Source organism: Tachysurus fulvidraco, chromosome 15 (genome assembly GCF_022655615.1).
Source record: "Tachysurus fulvidraco isolate hzauxx_2018 chromosome 15, HZAU_PFXX_2.0, whole genome shotgun sequence".
NCBI lineage: Eukaryota > Metazoa > Chordata > Actinopteri > Siluriformes > Bagridae > Tachysurus > Tachysurus fulvidraco.
In genome coordinates this window covers 10,069,027-10,088,818 of record NC_062532.1, presented here as the reverse complement: position 1 = coordinate 10,088,818, position 19,792 = coordinate 10,069,027, and the positions used below count along the sequence as shown (strand labels likewise).

The following is a 19,792-nucleotide window of genomic DNA, read 5'->3' as shown; positions in this document are numbered from 1 at the left end:
AAGTTGACTCAGAATTGATTAAACATGTCACAGTATTAGGAACCGCACTCGTGTTTTTGTTATAGATGTGTAACACAACACAATTATTGGTTCAATTGTTGGGATTTGCATTTTGATTTTAAAGTCAAAATTTGTGTTGCCTAAAGCTTTATCATCACTATTAGTAGTAGTTGTAGAACATTTTCTAACAAATTTATTTGGTAGTATTTCCAAAAACCTAAACAAACTGACCAGGCTGTTATAAAGGACAGTACAGACTTTATCTGAAAGTCCAAACGTTCACTGGGATACTCTCAGTTTGTAAACTATTTTTCTTTGCTACAGAAAAAAAACACTGAATTGTGTGAATCTGTGTGAATTTGTATAACCGTGAGCTACTTAATCTGAGCCACAAGAGTGTAAATTAAGCCAGATACAGAGCTGTAGCACAAACTGATCCGGATATTCGGATCCAGGAGCAAGAAAAATAAGTCAATGTAAAAGAGGATGCTGTATACAAAAGGTTTTGAAGTAACAATATAACACCAGTTCTCCATGCTTTATGGTATTACATTCATCATTTCAATTACCGTTTTCTGTTGCTGTATTACTGACCAATGAATGAAGGAGTTTTAAGCATAAAATAAAACCAGTAGGTGAACAGTATCAGTTTTACTCTGAAATAAATATTTATTGTGTTATAAGAAATCATTTGCAGCTCCTTTTTTTGTTTTGTTTTTTTTGTTTGGTTTTGTTTTTTTCTGTTCCCTGAATAGTGGTGATGTTACAGCCTACAAATATATGCAGAATATTAATTTGGGTCTGAAAGTTGTATAGTTCAAAATATGACCTGTGTGAAACATATGAATAGTGTCTGATTTAAATGTGGACTTGCTGTCAGGCGTCTGAGGTGATCGAGGATCTGGAACAGATGGTGGCTCGGCTCAAACAGCAGCTGCGAGATAGCGAGCACCAAAGGCAAAAGCAGCTCAGGGTAAATGCTCACAACATACTTTATTATTCCTAAGTGGAAACAAGGAACTAAAATGATCTGTCTTGCTTTATTTATTTATTTACTTACTTACTTACTTACTTACTTACTTACTTACTTACTTACTTACTTACTTACTTATTTATTTATTTTTGCTTGTTTGTTTGCTTGCTTATTTATGTATTTATTTTTATCTATCTATCTATCTATCTATCTATCTATCTATCTATCTATCTATCTATCTATCTATCTATCTATCTATCTATCTATTTATTTATTTATTTGGTTAATTGTATGCATTTAACTTGATGCTGTGATCTCCTGTATTGATGCTGTTTGTTTGATGGGATTTATTTTTTTTAATTGATCAGGAGCTGGAGAATAAGATGCAACATGAGAGAATGGACCTGCAGCACACCAGTGACAAAAAGGTGATTTCTTTTTTTTTCCATTAGAATTCCCTTAACATCTGGGAATAGATTAACTACTTTTGTTTAGGAAAGTATTTGTAGTACAAATGTGGAGTTTTATTTGTTTATTTTTACATTCACTGCATTTGGCAGATGACCTTATATCCAGAGCGACTTACATTTGATCTCATTTTTATACAACTGAGCAATTAAGGGTTAAGGCCCATGTTCAAGGGCCCAGCAGTGGCAGCTTGGTGGAAATGGGTTCCTTCCTATCACCACATCCCGTAATTTTTTCACTGGATAAGTGAAGTGTGACACGGCTTGATGAACGGTTTGTGTGTGATCAAGACTCCGTTCTGAAACCTACTGTTGGTCACTCAAGGTATTATTTTTTTATTTTTCAGTTTTTAATCTCCTACTAGTGAAGACACATTTTTTAAGCTGTATTCATGCTCGATTTTGACTGAATACTTGTCGGGACAGGGTCACGCTTTGTCTTGGCCCAGATCTACTGTAATATTGAAAAATCGCAAGCTCCTCTGATATCACAGCGTTTGCATGATCTTACTTTTATTTCTACAATCACAAAATCCTAGAGGAACTGCCGGGGTGGTGGAATAAACTTCTCCCTAGATGTCCAAACAGCTGAGTCACTGGACAGACCTCTTCCTGAAGTACTTAAACTAGAACTTTAATTTTACAAAACTCTTGTTTGTCTGCTTTTCTTATATTACCCACTGACAGAGTTTTTAGACTGATGTTGTTTTTAATATGTGGCCTATTAAACCACTATCAGTCATTAAACCACTATTTATTGATAGAGACTTCAAAGCCCTTCTGTAAGTCGCTCTGAATAAGATCGTCTGCCAAAAGGCCATAAATGTAAATGTAAGTGGTTACTGTTACTGCCAAGGTTCTCTGAGAGCCAAACTGGGTGATAGAGGTGGTTTAAAAATTAGTTCATGCCATTTAATGGTCAAACATAAACAATCTCTCTCATCATGTCTCTTTTCTAGAAGTACAGTAATCTCCACAGCAATTCTGAAATTCTGCTCAAGTTTCTCAGTCTGTTCCCGAGTCAGAAATCTGTGGTATTTAGGACAAATTCACAATATAAGTATCGAGCTAAATCTTGTTTGTCTTTAACATATCAGCGCTGCACACCAAAGGTGCTGTCAGATATACGGTAATACAAACAACCTGTAGCTATTGAAAATCTAATGTTACCATACAAGCATATTTTGGATTCTTAATACTGTAGATTATGTATCTTACATGCATACTAATTCATCCGACTAATAAATATTGCTCTACCTAGTCAGAGCTGTGTTGTACTACTCTAAGATTTAAACGAAGCATAAATTTTGTGAAATTCAGTAAGTAGTAGTTTTGTCCTCTCTCGTTTTCGTTTGCATTATTTGTCCACTAGCCGGCGATGGGGGGAAATGAAATTGAATAAACTTGGCTTTTAAACTGAAACAGCATACACAGAGCCAGATCTTAAGGATCTATGGCTGATTATTGAGTACTGATTTTTGTACGTGTAGAGGAACCTGTCGTAAAATTTGAGCATGACTGGATAATCGTCGGTCCTACTTTGAACATTTAACAGGCCCCCTTCAAAGTATCATTCCTGTCATAAAAAAGCCTAAAATGAAAAGAAAGGAAGTGGTTGTAATGAATTGGGCTATCACGATCAAGCGGCTATCACATACGAGAGAGAGGCCACAACACCTGGACCACAGCCTACCTTCAAAGTCTCAGCTCGGGTCATAAAGACCGATGGTGAGGTGCACATCTGGATAGCCGAAGCCCTATACACCTGCAGGCACTTAGGCAGGGCTGAGCAGGACTTGACCTCTGATCTTTAGGAGATAGAGGAAGCGGAGGGCTCTGAAAAAGACAGAGCCGTAGCTGTGCTGAGGTAAATTACGGGAGTAAAAGTTGATTGGACAAGGTGAGTGATTGACGCTTACTCTGTCCCGTCCTGCCACAGGTGCAGACTCTGCAGGCTGAGCTAGAGAAGGAGCGAACTGAAGCCAGAAAAAAGAGCGTGAAGCTGGAAGAGGCACTCAGGTGAGTGATACGAAGGCAAATACTGAGTTACAAATGCTGAAAGTACTGAGCTTAAAATGAAAATAAATAAATAAATAAAACCATTGATCTGTTGGGGTTTTTTTTCCACCTTCGACACATTTAGAATTTTTTTAAGCCATTCTTGAGATTTTGGGTCCAGATTATAATAATAATTCATATTAAACTAACTGCAGTAACGTCACCATTGCAGTAGAGCTTTGATTAAGTCATTTGTGATGTTTGGAAACACTCGTATCCAGGTAGAGCTACATTACCATATATTGCAGTATGACTGAAGCTGCAGTTTGCTAATCTAGATGAGGATTCATATGAGTCATGGTGTCACTCTGTGATGGGAAAGGCCATCTCCTGACCCTGGCATGTGGCATAAGCTCCGTCTGTTCCCCAACACAGGAATGCAGCTGCAGACGTAACAGCACGCAGGATGCATGAGAAAATATCACTAAACATATTCACCAGAATATACGCCAACATTTTTTTCCACCAGCTCTGTGTGTGTTTTACCCTTAGTAATCCAGGCAAGCTTATCACCCAATCAAATGTGCAAAGCCCACATGCCACCCCAGAATCTCACAGCCCAGTTTTAAACAGTGACATAAGGCTTAGTTAATTGCCACCTATGAGCTCACTGTTTACTATTTGTGTGTTTGTTTGGCCCCTGACTGTGGTATATCACACCTGACTGGCAGCACTGTACTGCTCTTATTTAAGCCTACGTCATTAACCCCTAATGCCTTTCCAGTGACAACATCCAGATTTAGTTTCCCATGGACATGTGGTGTCTTTCTGTGAAATTGCACAAGCTTACATTCACTGGCATGTTTTCTGTTGTTTGACATTTAAGACTGTACTATAACAAATGATGCCACTTGATCTAGCTATATTCAGAATCTGGGAATTTGTTTAAGTGGAAAAAAAAGTGCAAGGAATGAACAGCGAGTTGTGCACCACTGAGCCAAGAGGTCTTACGGTGCACAGCCACCTGTGAGCTTTCATAATGCAGTCGTGTGTCAGAACTGACCACTACGTCATCGTGTAGTATCAAAATGTAATGTATGCTGTGGTATTGGTGGTAGGGTTTGTGTGGTGTTGTTTTTTCCTATGGATTTCCCAGTTGGTAAATGTTAACACTCAGTCCACACTCAGTAGATGATTGTAATCGATGAAGCAGGGACGTGTTGCTTGAGTTATTATTCTTAGTCGCTCAGCATTTCACTTCCTTTTTCTTCTTATATTTCATGTGAGCACAGCTCAGACAGCGCTATCAGTTGTAGATAAAATGATAGTTTTATTGATGTGCTTGTTCCACTATGTTATCAGAACGATAAAGCTGTTAAGTTTTTAAAAACAATACATGTTTGAAATTTATATACATGTTTGAAAATTATATGTTTGCACTTATATTGTATACCACTTATATGGTAAAATTGCCTTGTGTGATTAAGGTTCCTTAAATGCTCTAGTTTATTAGATGTATTAAATGATAATGCACATGCTGATGATTTAGGCAGTTAGACTGTTAGGTAGAGTGTGTCAAAAATATAAGTAGCAGTAATTAATAAGTTAAAGAAATCTGACCTGCCTTTTTTTTTAGATAGAAGTTCAGGATATGAATTTAAAATGTATACATTTTTTTTTATTTCCTTCTATCTACCAAGTCTAGAAACAGTGTGATTCCATTGAACACTAGTGATTCTGAATCACCTAACAAATTAAGGCTAATGATTTAGCTGACACCATGACAGAACAACGCAGAAGCCTGTTTTGTATGGGTGCTGATTAAGCCGTCATCAGGCTAACGAGCGGACAGATTCTCCGCTCCACTACCTGCGTCTGACCAGGCATTAAAGTCAGTCCAGCACTTCAAAGCGCCAACCAAACACGTTCATTAAATGTGCACTGCCTGATAGCGAAGATGTGTGGACGAGCAGAGAAATTGAAATGAAATGAACCAAACAGAGTGCCGTCTACTCGCCACATTCACAGCAGGCCATACGTGTTGGTGCATGTGTGTGTGTGTGTGTGTGTGTGTGTGTGTGTGTGTGTGCGCATATGTGCACTTTGCATGTCAATTATCCAATCAATAGTGCAGTGAGTCCAGTACTACTTCTGTTCTACACAAATGTTAGTAATACTAAATGTTATTTGTTAAGTATTATAACTTATATTGTTTATTGTTTACAAATAATCTTCATTTGTTAGGCCTCAATCCCGTTTTTTTAAATTATTCGTTTGTTGTTGTTTTTTTCTTTTGCCTGAAACAAAAAAATATTCTTTTATTCATTTGGCCTTCCAATGCAAATGTGATTTGGTGTGTCGATTTAACTTGTGGGTTGCTATGGCAACGCAACACTGAAGTACAAAGCTTGAATATAAAAACAAAGTTTCCATCTTTCATCCTCGTGAGTCTCTGATCATCAGAGGGAATGAGCATAGCAGCAAAAATGTTGTGTGCAAAGCATAGTAACGACTGGCTTTGAATGCTGAAACTAGATCTAGCTGCACATGATATTCCTATTAAAAACACACTCTGAAATTGAGTGTTAACTTTTTTTTTCTTTCTTTTTTTTTTTTTTTGTAGAAATGTGTGTGCTTGCAGTTATGAGAGCGACCCCTCCATCTCTGTTTTCCATCTTGTCAGAGCCTCTGTCTTTAATTGTAACCATCTCAGATCTTTATGTTCAGTGCCCTGTCCCCCCGATGAGACCCAGGTCACTCAAAGCTACTTTGCCGTAATTCTTATGGATTGAGGCACGTTTTGCACTTCTGCTTTGCTTTCATCACTTTTCAAAGAGTTCTGAAATGGACTAGAAGACTTTGGACCTGTGCTTGTTTAAATTGACCTTTAGCACAGGTAAAGGGCAAGTGGAGCCTTGATCTGGCACCAGATGCTGGAGTAAATCTCCATCAGGACAACATGCTTGGCCCCAGTTTTTTGTCTGCAGATGTGAAAGTTGCTCAGCTACTAGGCTTATGGCCCTGGTTATGGGGGAAGAGCAAGGGCAGGAAGTCACAATCTCTGGAAATTCAGAGGCCAGCATCAAACAACATAATCACTCCAGTCCTGCTGGATTGCTCTGGGGGACTGGCTCCTTTTCTTGCTTTTTGTCCTAAACCAGTTTTCGATTTCCTGGGTGAGGCATGGCAAGTCCTTTTGTAAAGTTCCTCTGATGACCAGAACATATTGTGTGGAAAAACCTTCATGATTCTGATTAATACCTTATTGCAGAACTTCTTCTTTGAGTTTCCTTCTTTTCCCTGTGTGTTGCAATCCACAGCCAGGTAGATGTGCTTCATTTCTATTAAAAGCAGACACCAGCTTAAGACCCAAGGCCCCATCTTTCCAGCTCATAGATTCATTCATCTGTCTGTCCATGTGGGGAGATGGTCAGAGAATGAAAATAAAAAAAACCCATGGAGCTCTGGCATTGTACGAGGACATAAGAAACCCAGTATGAACGGTTGATACACACAGTAGTACGTGTTGTTGTAAGATCAACTTGCATCAACTTTTAGTTTGTTGTGAGTTTATTTATAAGGGTCGAAGAATGAGTGCCTGTATTTCTATTCTCTTGAAGTACCCTTATTTCACACACTGCAGTGTTGTGCCAAAGCAATTCGTAGCTGGTAAACAGTAGACCAAAATTGAAGAAGAAGTTTTTATTTGTCACGTGTGCATTACAGCACGTTGAAGTTTGCCTGCCATTGCTGTCAATGCTGGCTGGTTGGTAGTGGTGGCATAGTCATATTCCTTCACGATCATTCACCATTGATATTAGTTGTGGTATGATGGGGTGAGTTGGCTAGTGGTTGAGAATTGCCAGGTAACCAAATGGACGCGGAGGCTTGAAGGAATATGCAGTGTACGAAATATTTTTTTTTGCACAATTCAAACACATCACTTTGCATGTTATCACTCATAAATGCCACTGGTTTTCCCACAGGTATAAAACTAAGCATCATAAATGCCATTCTTTCTTGTATAACATGAATATAGGCTGAGCGTCGCATCTGTTTTCCTTTTGGATGAATAATTTCTACTTCATTTCAACTTTACATTGTTTATGATTTATGACCCACATACATGTGTATCTAATACAAGCCTCATGGTCCATACCATCTCCATACATGGGTAATGAACCCAAAGTGTGCTAAAGGTTCAAATGGAAAAAATAATGTGAAGAATTTCTCTCAACCCTGCTAGGAGAGTGCAGAAAGGCATAACCTGCTGCAGATCAGGGGAAAAAGCTTAGCTAAAATTTCTTGCTATAGTGTATGTGTCTCTAAAGAGCTCCTCAGAAGCAAATGCAGTCACGATTTCTACCGTTTCCTGTTTACCTTATTTTAACCTGAACTAAAGTATACTCTCTGTTATATAATAAAGAGAAGCGAGTGTTTTATTCGGGAATATACAAACTGCATTCTTTAACATTTGCCTCTTATTTTTATAGACGTTTTATTGGAATGACATCAGTAAAGTCTTATTCTAGTGGTAACGAATGTCTTATTGACACTGAAAAAGGCTACACTGGCTTGTAGAATTTTCACTTAGTGTCATTGATCTTAATTGAGCATCTTTATGAGCATGAAAAGGCTTCATTTTTGCACCTTCAGTAACCTCAGTGTCACAGCGGATGCTCATCGAGGGAGGTGAGAAAACACATTGGATGGTTGACACTCACACACACACACACACACATTCATTCACACCAAGGGCAATTAACTACAGGCAGTTTGCCATATTTTTGCGAGTCCTATTTCAATTTTTTTTTCAGTTCATAACATGGGCATGTGGAGAAAGAAAAGTAATAGCATTCTTTTAAGGAGTACAGACTAATCCCTTAGCTCATGTACTCTGGGATTTGGTCCTTCTTTACACACACTGGGATATTAATGGTAGAATTGCGCATCAGCTGCCTACGACACACTGCACGGTCTTTTCTTTTGCACTGGCCTGATTTGGTCTCTCAGATCCCAGCGCATTAAATCTTCAACAAACACTCTTATGATCATCACAGACAGCTTCCATTTACCATATTTAGCTTCATTACTGTCTCTCTCCCTCTTTCCTCCTCTCTCTGTGCTTCTCTCTTTTTTCGTCCCGACTCTCTGTCGAACCTCAGACAGAATATTTGACCACAGTCGTGTGGTGTTAAGTCTCCGTTCTTCTCAACTGCGACCGCTGTTATTTTTGAATGATTGCATATTTGCATGTCAGTCAAGGAGCCTGGGAGCTTGATGGCTGCCTCTAACTGCAGCATTATTCACTATCTTGGGAGAGAAGGATGAAAAGGAGAAAAGAGCATTACTCTTTTAGGATGCTAAATAGTTCAGCTTTTCATTTTCTCGTCTCATTTTATGAGCTGCCGCATTACTCTGGGCTTTGATGTGTTTCTGATTCGTTAGCATTCCACACGAGCAAAATTCTTGGTGTAACTGATCTGCAGCTTTTGGACTTGTGGAAAGGAGAAACCTACAGGGGAGACATATGGCCATATGTTTGTAGGTGTACTCAATTTATGGTGTCCATTACCTCAAGCACATGTACTTTGAAAGATGAGCCATAATTCTTTGAACGACTCTGATAACAATGACTGAGAGAGATAGCGTTTGACTTGTTTATTCCCTGATAACTAAGAACCATGTTTCGTGTCGTTGATCAGAATGCACGTCATGTATTTGCGTTTTCCCTTTTAAAAAAATTATGACTAGTGCAGTGTTATTTTTTTCCCAGACGCAGAAGCAACAGCATAAACAAGTTTGAGGGAAAATTAAAACACACCACCTTCTTTTTCCATTTTTGCTCTCTCTTTCCCTTTTGCAATGCAATCCATAACCACAGCCAACGTCTTTCTCAATCATTTTTGAGAAATTTGTCCTTCTTTGTTTGTGTGCTCTATGTTTGATATCATTATGTCTTCATGGCTCATAGCCTCCTAAAAGCATTCCGCAACTATAGACGTAAGAAATGTTTTAGAATAGCATTGGTGTTTTTACTCCTATTACTTAACCAGTTCATCCTTGTCCTTTCATCTTTAGTAATCACTTTATCTTGATCTGTGTCATGGGGATGTGAGCCTATCCTGGGAACACTGAGTGGGAGCTGGGAATATACCCAGGGTAAAATCCCAGCTAGTCCATCCCTCTGCACGCATGTATCTGGGAAGTGGGAAAAACCCAGAGAACCCGAGTATGAGGTGGCAGCACTACCCACTTCCATGTCAGACTCAAACTAGTTAAGAAGCCAAAATGTGTAGGATGGTGGTACTCCAGGACCAATAAACCTTGTGCCTGAGGATCAGATCAAATCAACTAAAATGATGTACAGACTTCTAATGATTATGCTTACAGCTTGCACATTTTCAGGGCATATTTAAAGACGATGTCAACGAATACTTTTGCATGTGAATATAGGATACCAGAATATACATGTATATGATTAGTTTAATTACATTTTTTATTTCATATTTCCTTTGTTGTTTCAGCCTTATCCCGTTGAGAATTCCTATCTTTATGCTGTGTTGTCATGCATTTCAACACATCTGTGTGGGTTGACAAGGCCACCGGGCTTTGCTATGCATGCCACACACGTAACCCATCCACACCCCCCCACACACACTTCCTCCAAGAGTGCAAGTGACCAGGTCCATGTAGGAAATTGAAAGCCAGCTTTATGAAAATGAATGGGAGGCCGAGAGCCACTGCTGTGTTTTCGAAGGCTCTCTAGTCATTTTCTCTCGCGGCAAGAGATGAGTTTCCTCTTCGGTTGCGCTCCGTTCTCCGCAAGGGAGGCGTCTTGCGGTTTCAGACGACTGGAAAACGGACCCTCCTGTCTGGCCTGTGGCTGGACGGAAGCTCCGTCACCCATGCCTTAAGTCCTTCCCTTCTCTCTCCTCCACCCTCCACCATTCCCCTTGAGAAGCCTTTTAAGAGCACGGGATGAGAAGGATTTCCTCTGGTCCAACGGCACGTCTTTAATTTGAGCCTCCTCTCCTGCCACTTCTCAGACCAAAAAAACCCCATCCAAGAGCCGAGGCCGAGCTGGCATTCCCCTTTCCCGCCCACTGTTTCTTTATTTGCTCACCACCGTCCCTTGCTCTGCCCTCTCATCTCGCTCTCACACTGTGATGGATGGTGACAGACTGTCTGCTCCTCACTTCACATCACATACTGAACAAAACACACAGTGCAAGTGGTGAAGGCAAAAGTATCATCATGATGCATTTCTGATCAAGAGACAACAGAAAGTTTGTCACATATTATGGATTATAGTGTACGATTACGATATAAATAACACTTTACGACTGATTATAGGCCGTAATTTGTGTTAACATGTATTTATCTAGCCCAGAGATTATCACCTTGTTGTATTTGAGGATGAGAATGCATATAATCAGTCCGCAGTTGTATCCGTCTCCTTTTCGCTCTGCGTGCTCGCCTGTCTTCACTCTGAAAGTCTCAGCGAACTATTTTTGTGGCTTTGTCCTTTTTTTTCCACATCTTTGCTTCACTTTAATCTCTGTTTCTGCTCCACATCAGAGATCCAGAGAAGGTCCTTTTGTGTCTGTGTCAGCCCTGTAGGTATTCATGTTGCAAGGCAGATTAATAATTACAGACTTACCGAATACACAACATTGCAGAGGGTGAAAAAAAAAACATTTCTGGACCGTTTGATGTCAAACATGAGAGGGACCAAAATTACACTGGGGAAAAAGAAGAAGGCAGCTTTGGTGTGCATTTTCTCTCTCTTTGTTGACATTGTTTCCTGTTATTATTATGTCTGGCGTTATGGGGATGCGTAATAAAAAGAACGACAGTTACTAAAGCAGGACAGCTCCCACATTAGACATGCAGTAGGTGGTTGTTTGTCATTTAGCTTGACAGTGCTTGATGTGAAACACTTGTTTCTTTATTTACTTTGGAAAATCTTCTGTGGAAGACTTTTTTGTCCTTTTTTTAAAAATGGTTTTATGTCCCAAATTGGTTGTTGGAGCAGTTTTGACTGACTACGCAACCACAAGCTTTTTATGAATTGTTTCTGTGGAATGAGAACTATATTAAATGTTCTTTGAATCCCTTCATGTACAGTGGTTTCTTAGGGGGAAAAAAAGGAAATTTTTTTGCTCTTTTTAAATCCAATACATCGCAACGTAACATCGAGCAGCCAGACAAGTCTACCACATGTCGTAGTATGTCGTGCCTCAACATTGTTGTTGTTGACTCCACAGGATGTGGAGGTTACAGTGTTTCATCACATGTTTGGTCTCACAGACTCCAGCAAATCTTCCTGTCGGTTAGAAGTAATTACTACTGTAATTATGCTTTCTTGCTAGGAAAAGAACAAGGAGCCTTTGGCATTGATGATGCTGTGATTTGCGTAAGTATCCCCCCTCTGAACCTGGTGCAAACTGAAAGGGCCTTGTTTAGGACACGTATCTAAATAGCTCATAATATTGAACTGTGGGAAAATGGGCTAAGTTCTTTAGGGGTGGGGGTGGGGGGGGGCACTTCAATTGCATATCTATTTAGGACCCAAGAGTTTGCTAAAGATCATGCCAGACAGAACGCATCATGAAGGCCAAGGAGCAAGTCCGGGACATAGTTCGGGTTTGATTATGAAGTATTTAAAACCTTTGACATCCTGTGCCACTCCATTAAGACTGCTATTTTCAAATGGTATGAATGTGGCACAACCTCGACTCTGCCTAGACGAGGCCAAAAGCCAGTCACTGGGCAAGGAGGTCATTAGCCGGAGAAGCAACCATGAGTCACTTCAATATTACTCTATGCTCTATGATCAAAATTCAGGACATGTAAACATAATTAAATCCATTTCCCTGTGTAACCCAAAAAAAACCACAGAAAAGTTTAAGTGGGCAGATACTTATGCTAGGCACAGTACACACAGCAGCTTTGAGAAGAGCTTGACAATCGCTTTGCAGCTGTCAGTCTCATTGAGAGCTGAGCATTGTCTCGAATCTGACAGCTCTTTTTGCCTGCTGTCTCCCAGCATTATTGTCAGGATGCCGTGGAGAAACTGTTTGTTTTGTTAGCTTTGGTTCAGCTGCTCCTGTGGTTCTAAGCAACTCCATGATCACCAAAGATCTCTGTATTCACTGTAAAGCAGCGGTGAGTGAGTGAGTGGCCAGGTGATGATAAGTAGGCGATACATAATGCATCTTTGTACTCCCATCTTTGGCCGTGTGGTTTTTCCTTATTGTATGTCCCAGTTGCATTTTGGGGAGGAGAACTGGGCACACTCCTAGTTTACTCAGAGGGGAAAATGTTACTCACACTTGTGTGTTTAGATGTGGCACTACTTTTTCTGGCATGATATGGAATCATATGTATTGTGTCATACGTGTGCGTGTGTGTGTGTGGGGGGGGGGCAGTGGTGTTTTTATACTGTAATACAGCGCGATACTCTGTAAGTAAACCTTTTTTATTGCTCTGTTTTTGACTGTATTTGTGTATATTTACTGCATATATGTCTGACTGTGTATGCACTCTTTCCAGGGAGAAAGAGGATCACATTTGCCACCTTAGAGAGTTGCAGAGACAGCAGGTCCAGCAGGCAGAGAGCGCTTTGGAGAGCTTTAAGAAGCAGGTGGAGCTCAGCTCTGAAAAAGCCTATGCCGATATGAAGCAGCAGGTGAGCTCACCCGTTAATAAAGCTACAGCATTATGGATGTTTTCAGTGTTCTCACAAACACAGGCCTACTGTATACTCTTGTACATGTCCTGGATAGTAAAAGATTAAAATATATAGCCCATCATATATATAATGATTGCCTATGTGGTTTTACTGGTTAATTCTACAGTTTAATTGTTAGATAGCATGTCAGCTAATGTTAGCCATTTTATTTAGCCTGGTAGCTATCAAATTTGGAGATATTTTTTGGGAGATATTAAGGAACGAATCATTCAAAACCAGTCGAATTTGTGGCAATGTACATCAACCTATATGGTACATTTTGGTACCTATATCTCCTAGTGAGAAGGAGAACTACCTGCTAAGCCTGTGACTTAGCTTAGCCTTAACTTTTCAGACATGAGCAATCGTGAGATCATCATTTGTTTTCGAGATGTGATGAGATTTTATTAATCCCTTGTAGGTGAAATTCGAGTTGCCACAGCAGTCCAAGTAAGAGGAGTAATATCAGTGCAAACCTATACATCTAATATAGGCAAATAAACATATAACTATTAGAAATTTAAAAATAAAATAAATCTGTGTGTATTTAAACATATGCTAGAGTTCTATTTCTACATACTGTATATACGAGCAATATCCTTTCTATTTATATACAGTGTGTATATACTTTACACGTGCAGTATCTGTGGAAATACAGTAAACCTCTGAGTGTTTGTGTGTCTGAGGATTTGTGAGTAACATTTTTATTGATATTATAACAGTTTTTATTATAAATAAAATAAACACTTAAATAAATAAACACTTTTTTTGGTGATATCGTTTCCTTCCCCTTCCCCTAATACATACACTAATATGCAATAATAGTCTACAGGGTTCTCTTCATTTTTACTGTTTTATATATATATATATATATATATATATATATATATATATATATATATATATATATATATATATATATATATTTCAGAATTATAATGACAACAATAACATTATAAAATAGCAAAAAAAATTAAAAATTTAAAGGTTGCATTCCAAAGTGTTGCACACTTTTGGCATCTCTTACCTCTTTTAGAAACTTCATCCGATTGTTTTGTTTTATTGTTTTTTTTTTCCTTAAAGTTTCTAAATTTCTCATTGGAAGCTGAGAATAATATTTAATTTGCAGTGTGTACGAACTGCTGTGAGTTTTCTTTACAGGCTTATAAGTGTAATGTACAGTCAGTCAGCACTGTCACGGTTCTGTTGGGTCAGTGTTCGTGGGTAATCAGTACAGATACATTATACGGCAGCTCAGATATGTCAAACATCATCAAACCTAAACCTCAGAAGTTTGAGCAAATGGTGTCAGACAGGTAGTAAGGTGAAAGAATGTGAGAGAGCATGAGAGTAGTATATATAGGCCCCTCCAAAAGTATTAGAACAACCGATTTTCCCTTTCCTTCTTCCTATACTTCTCACTCTCTATTTCCACTCCCTTTATGCAATAAAGACAGTAATGTTTGGTAATCAAAAGATAAATGAGACAAGTATGAACTTGAGCTCTCATTTCTTGAAATTTTCATCTAGATGTTGTAAACAATTTAGACCATGGCGAGTGTGCCATGGCGAATATGGTAAATGACACTTAATATTTGGTCGCATATAACCCACCAACACTCACTGGCATCACTAGACTTCTGCATTCTTCCCTTGTATTGGCTGTCATGGCGTAGGGACTGTATTGTTATGACAATGTTATTCTGTAAAAGGAAAATAATCAGTTGTAAGATTTATCTATATTTATCTGGCTCATAACAAATATACATATAATATATATAAAATCAGATTTTCCTTGTTCTGTGCTGTATTTTACGTTTTGTTACAAAGAGTGCAAGTGTGTTCGTGTGCATGTGTGTGTATATATTTGTGAACCCTTTAAAAAATTCAAAATTTCTGCATAAATATGGCCCAAAACATCATCAGATTACATTTTTTTGTTCAAAAATTATTTACCTACTAGTATATAATAGTATTTATGTGCTTAATGACATATGTTAACTTTACTGAAGCTGCTTCCAAAAACTTATGGTGCATGCTAGTATTTGATCGTGCGTTTAATTAGGCCACAGCAGTCTGCAGACCTTGTCACTAAGCTGCCATTGCTCACATCCTGCTCCCAGATGTTGTGACAGAGTGCAGGGGGTCTGGTGAGATGTCCTTATTTCAACCTCCTCCTGACAAAGCGCCTTCCACGTCCCTAGCACAATGGTGCTTGGGGCTTCTTGAATTGTCACAACAGGACGTATTTTTATATCAAGAATTTCACGTTATGAAACAGCTCCAAATTGATCTGGAAATAAGGAAAAAAGGACTGGAAAAAAGCGACTGATGTTGTACTGTGGAATTGTAAACACATTCTGGGTTTTGTAGCAATCACAGTACCGGTAAAAAGCATCTGCCTTGCATGTGTTCTGCACAAAACCAAATATCTAGTTAATTATACAGCAACCGTTAAATTTGGAGACAGAAGAGTTGGGACTCAGATGTCTCAAAGTTTAGTGGAAGGCGGCGTGAGACAGAGGACAGCATACGTCCAACATTGCATCCAGCAAGGCCTTCAGAATCTTCATAATTCATCTAAAGATACCTAAAAGGCGAGATCTTAAATTTCAACTTAGATCAAATTTTTGGAATTGGGTTTTATAGCTAAACCTGAGTGTCGAACAAATTTGTTCAAACCCTAAATTCAAAATAGAGGCTTTCAAATGACTAGATTTAGGAGCTCAAGCATTCAGTGATTTTTGATGCCAGAGCCCTTGGAATGTTTTTTTCTCTCTTTATTGCATACCTCCTGTAGGCCTGTGTTTCACTGCTACAGTATGAGGAGTCTAGATCTCTAAATTGTGACCATGAGTTACATTTTTATTTGATCCATAAAGATACAGATGGACTGAAAATATTGAAGTTGTTTATTTCTTTTTAACTCAAACATCTTGATAATGTCATGTAGCTTTTGTCTTGATTAGCACAGCTGGCATGTCATAATATCATGCTAGATTATTGCGGTATTGTATGCATGTCAACATTTGCCTGTTTTGTTTCTTGGTTCCAGATGGAAAAGGTCGAAGCTGATCTGACCCGTTCTAAGTCACTGAGAGAGAAGCAAACAAAGGAGTTCGGCCACCAGCTAGAGGAGCTCCAGCAGAAATACGAGCAACAGGTTAGTCCAGGGCCAGAATGAGTTCAATCTAGATGGGTTCCTGTAGACCTCAATCTTTTCATCTTGGCTACAGAAAAGAAACCTATTGTACTTATCTAACAAACTGAAAACATAGGCATTTTATATATTACCTTCTCTGAAAGCCCATTGTAAAGATGAGCAGTGCAGTGTGGTCTTTTGCCACTGGAGAAGATGCCACGTTATGTCTGATGCAAAGCACTTTATCTGTGTGGGTGCTAATTTTTAACTAGAAAGTCAAATCTTTAGTAATCTCTGGATACTAGATTTAGTAATCTCAGTCCATGTCAGCAAGTTTAACGTAAGATTTTTTTGTTTTCTTTTCATACAGTCGGGGTCATATATTTACATATACCTCGTAGTGCGGGATTTTAAAAATTGTATTTTTTTTTGTTCTGCCCTAATTAATCTGTTTTACATATCTGATCTGTTTACATATCAGAACACAGAAGACTGAATTATTATTATTTTTTTAATACTTAATTCTTAATTGTATGTGCTTTTTCCTGGATGGTTTTTATGTTTTGCGTGAGTTGTTCATGAGCCCATTGTGTGTCTTGAGCGGTTTGGAAATTGTTCTTCAGAAAAATTCTCCAGTTCCCTCACATTCTTTGCATTTCCAGCATCGTCCGCATATTTGACATCTTTCCAGCAGTGACTATATGATGCTGAGATCCATCATGTCACAATGAGGACAACTCAGGGACTCTTGACTATTACAAAAACGTTCACTGATGCATTAGAGCAGTGGTCCCCAACCTTTTTTTCGCCACGGACCAGTCAATGTTTGATAATTTTACTGCGGCCCACTGGGGGTGGGTGGTGGCGGCTATACAATTAAATTAAAATTAATACTTTTAATTTGATTGTATTTAATCATGCCTTTTTAACTCACTACAACGCTAAATCAATGAGAACCATGGGCTTGTTTCTTTGCAACGAGACGGTTCCATCTGGAGTAATAGGAGACAATGACACCCGAAGTGTGTTGCTTATGTCCAGTTTATTCCGTTGTTTTGTTTTGGTTGCCGACACTGCAGAAAACCCCGCTTCACACAGATAGCATGTCAGAAATGGCAATAGGGATTTAAGTGCTGTGGTGACAATATCATTGTATTCCGCCATGACTTTAATACAGAACACCGGCAGAGTTTCTAACTTTCTAACGACGTCTGTTTCGTACTTATTTTTGCTAATTTGTGGGTTAAATTTGAGCAAACACATTATACACGTACACCAAGCACTGTTAAACGTGACAAAGTACCGGTGAACAGAGAGAAGAGTGACACACCTTCTCTCCACCAAAGCTACAATGCTGCAGCCACTTGCAGCCGCTCAGCTCCAGACGTCACCTAAACCCGGCCTGATGTCATGATATTTTGGGCGTGCGCGGTATGGGTGCGGCTTTAGGTGACGTCTCTCAGTTAACCTCTCGACCATGGAAAGTCGCACAAACCTGAGAGAAATACACCACGGTAAATAAAATGGAAATAATTTAACGTTCCTTGGGCGGCCCTGTAACATTTGGTCCACGGACCGGGGGTTGGGGACCACTGCATTAGAGAAGCCATGATGCATTAAGAGCCAGGGGGGTATAAACTTACGAACAGGGTGATCAGTGTATGATACACCGATGATCAGTGTATGATGCTATTATTTTTTTCTTCTGTGTAAATATGTAAATATCTTATGTAGCTTGTGAAGGGTAGTGCAACAAAATAAGGCTTTCCACTGATCATCCTGTTCAAAAGTTTACACCCCACCGACACGGAAATATATTGTGTTGTCTTTGTGAGCATCACTGAACGTTTGCACCTTTTGAAATAGCTCTATTTGTGTCTCTCAGTTGTCCTGAGAGATTCACTATATACTTGAATATAGTATAAATACCTGAATTCAATTGTTATTTTCTTTCCAGTAAAGTCAGTACTTTCTTATGATGATAAATTGCCCTTATAAAATAAAATAACTCTAATTAAAAGTATGTTCATACGGCAACATTTGATATAATATTTGGTGTCACGCCACAGAAGAATAGTGAAACAGAAGGAGATTCGGTGTTGGATAATTCATCCAGCATTTCATTACAGATTTATCTGTGCATCTGGAAAGAGTCATGTATTGCATCCAAACACTACTCAGGAAAATCAGCATACTGTAGCCTCCACTACAAGACTATTTTTAAGATCTAAGTCGCACATAGACACGCCTTGGAGCTTGCCATAGTAGGGATATAGTTTTATTTAGAACAAGAATACAAATGATGGATGAAAAATGATGTCCCTACAGTCTGACTGGCAGATTCTGCTCTCCATTGTCGCCCAAATGAGGATGGGTTTCCTTCTGAGTTTGGTTTCTCTCAAGGTTTCTTCTTCATATCTTCTCAGGGAGTTTTTCCTCCCACCGTCACCTCAGACTTGCTCAACAGGCAAAGCTATTAGAGATGAATAGTAATTTAATTTGAAACTTTACCATTTTTATAGTATTTCTCTGCTCCTGTATAGCTGCTTTGAGACAATGTCAATTGTTAAAAGCGCTATACAGATAAATGTAAGTTTTAGAGGTGGAATGAACTATCTTCAATTTGAGGAAAAGTCAGAATATGCTGGAATAGCTAGTACCAGCTTTGTCCCTTACTACGTATCTAAAGTCTAATATCATGTGGCAATTTATTGTTTTGAAAGCGTGATAAATAGTGAAAAGCGTTTTTAAAAAAAAAAAACAGACACATCTCCCTGCCTCTATTCCTCTTTTAATGCACCATCCACTTTGCCATTTTCCCAAGATTAACTGACTCACATGCCGCATCAATTGCTCGAAATCGGTTTGAATCGGTTGGAGGCGCTTAAGCATCAGTGATACGCTGATCGTAAACAAAATGAACTTTGGAATGAATGTTGTCTGTGTGGGAGATGAGGTTGTGAAGGTTGCATGCTCTTCCAATGCAATCTGAGCGGAGTTGTCTCATCTTTTTTTTTTTTTAAACCAAAGCTAGATCTGTAATGGTCTGTAATATAGTATTAGATGTTTTCTAGCATTTCCTTAGGTGAATTAAAGAGAAGGAAGAGAAACTGTTTCTATAACACGTTAATTTGATGCATCCTTTTATCTGCCTCACCTTTTTATTTAGCAGGAGAAAGTCTTTGAAAAATGAAACTAGATTTAGATGTTTTCTAAGGTGAAAACAAAATTTAGATGAGAAACAACCTTCTATATCGTGTTCATTTGAAGCAGACCATCATGGATGTTTTATTATCATTTAACAAATAAAATGTGTTTAGAGTAATATTTTATTTCCATTATATTTGTCAAAATCTAGGTATTTGCTATTTTAGCTAGCTATTTTGTTATGATTTAAGACAGCCCAGTAGTATTATTTTCATTGAATTGTATTGTGATTTATTAATCTCAAAAATCTCAAAGGTTCATCAAGGATA

The 19,792-nt window shown here is 38.6% G+C and overlaps 1 protein-coding gene across 19 annotated transcripts in view; it reads left to right on the top strand.

The window, feature by feature from the left end:
* cep112 (centrosomal protein 112) overlaps positions 1-19,792 on the top strand; it is a 125,303-nt gene that overhangs the window by 51,450 nt on the left and 54,061 nt on the right. For all 19 annotated transcript variants that reach the window (XM_047800663.1, XM_047800658.1, XM_047800660.1 and 16 more), the window contains 5 exons: positions 881-973; positions 1,342-1,401; positions 3,380-3,459; positions 12,997-13,132; positions 16,230-16,337. In XM_047800663.1, coding sequence (XP_047656619.1) covers positions 881-973; positions 1,342-1,401; positions 3,380-3,459; positions 12,997-13,132; positions 16,230-16,337 — 477 coding nt within the window. The remainder of the gene's footprint in view (positions 1-880; positions 974-1,341; positions 1,402-3,379; positions 3,460-12,996; positions 13,133-16,229; positions 16,338-19,792) is intronic.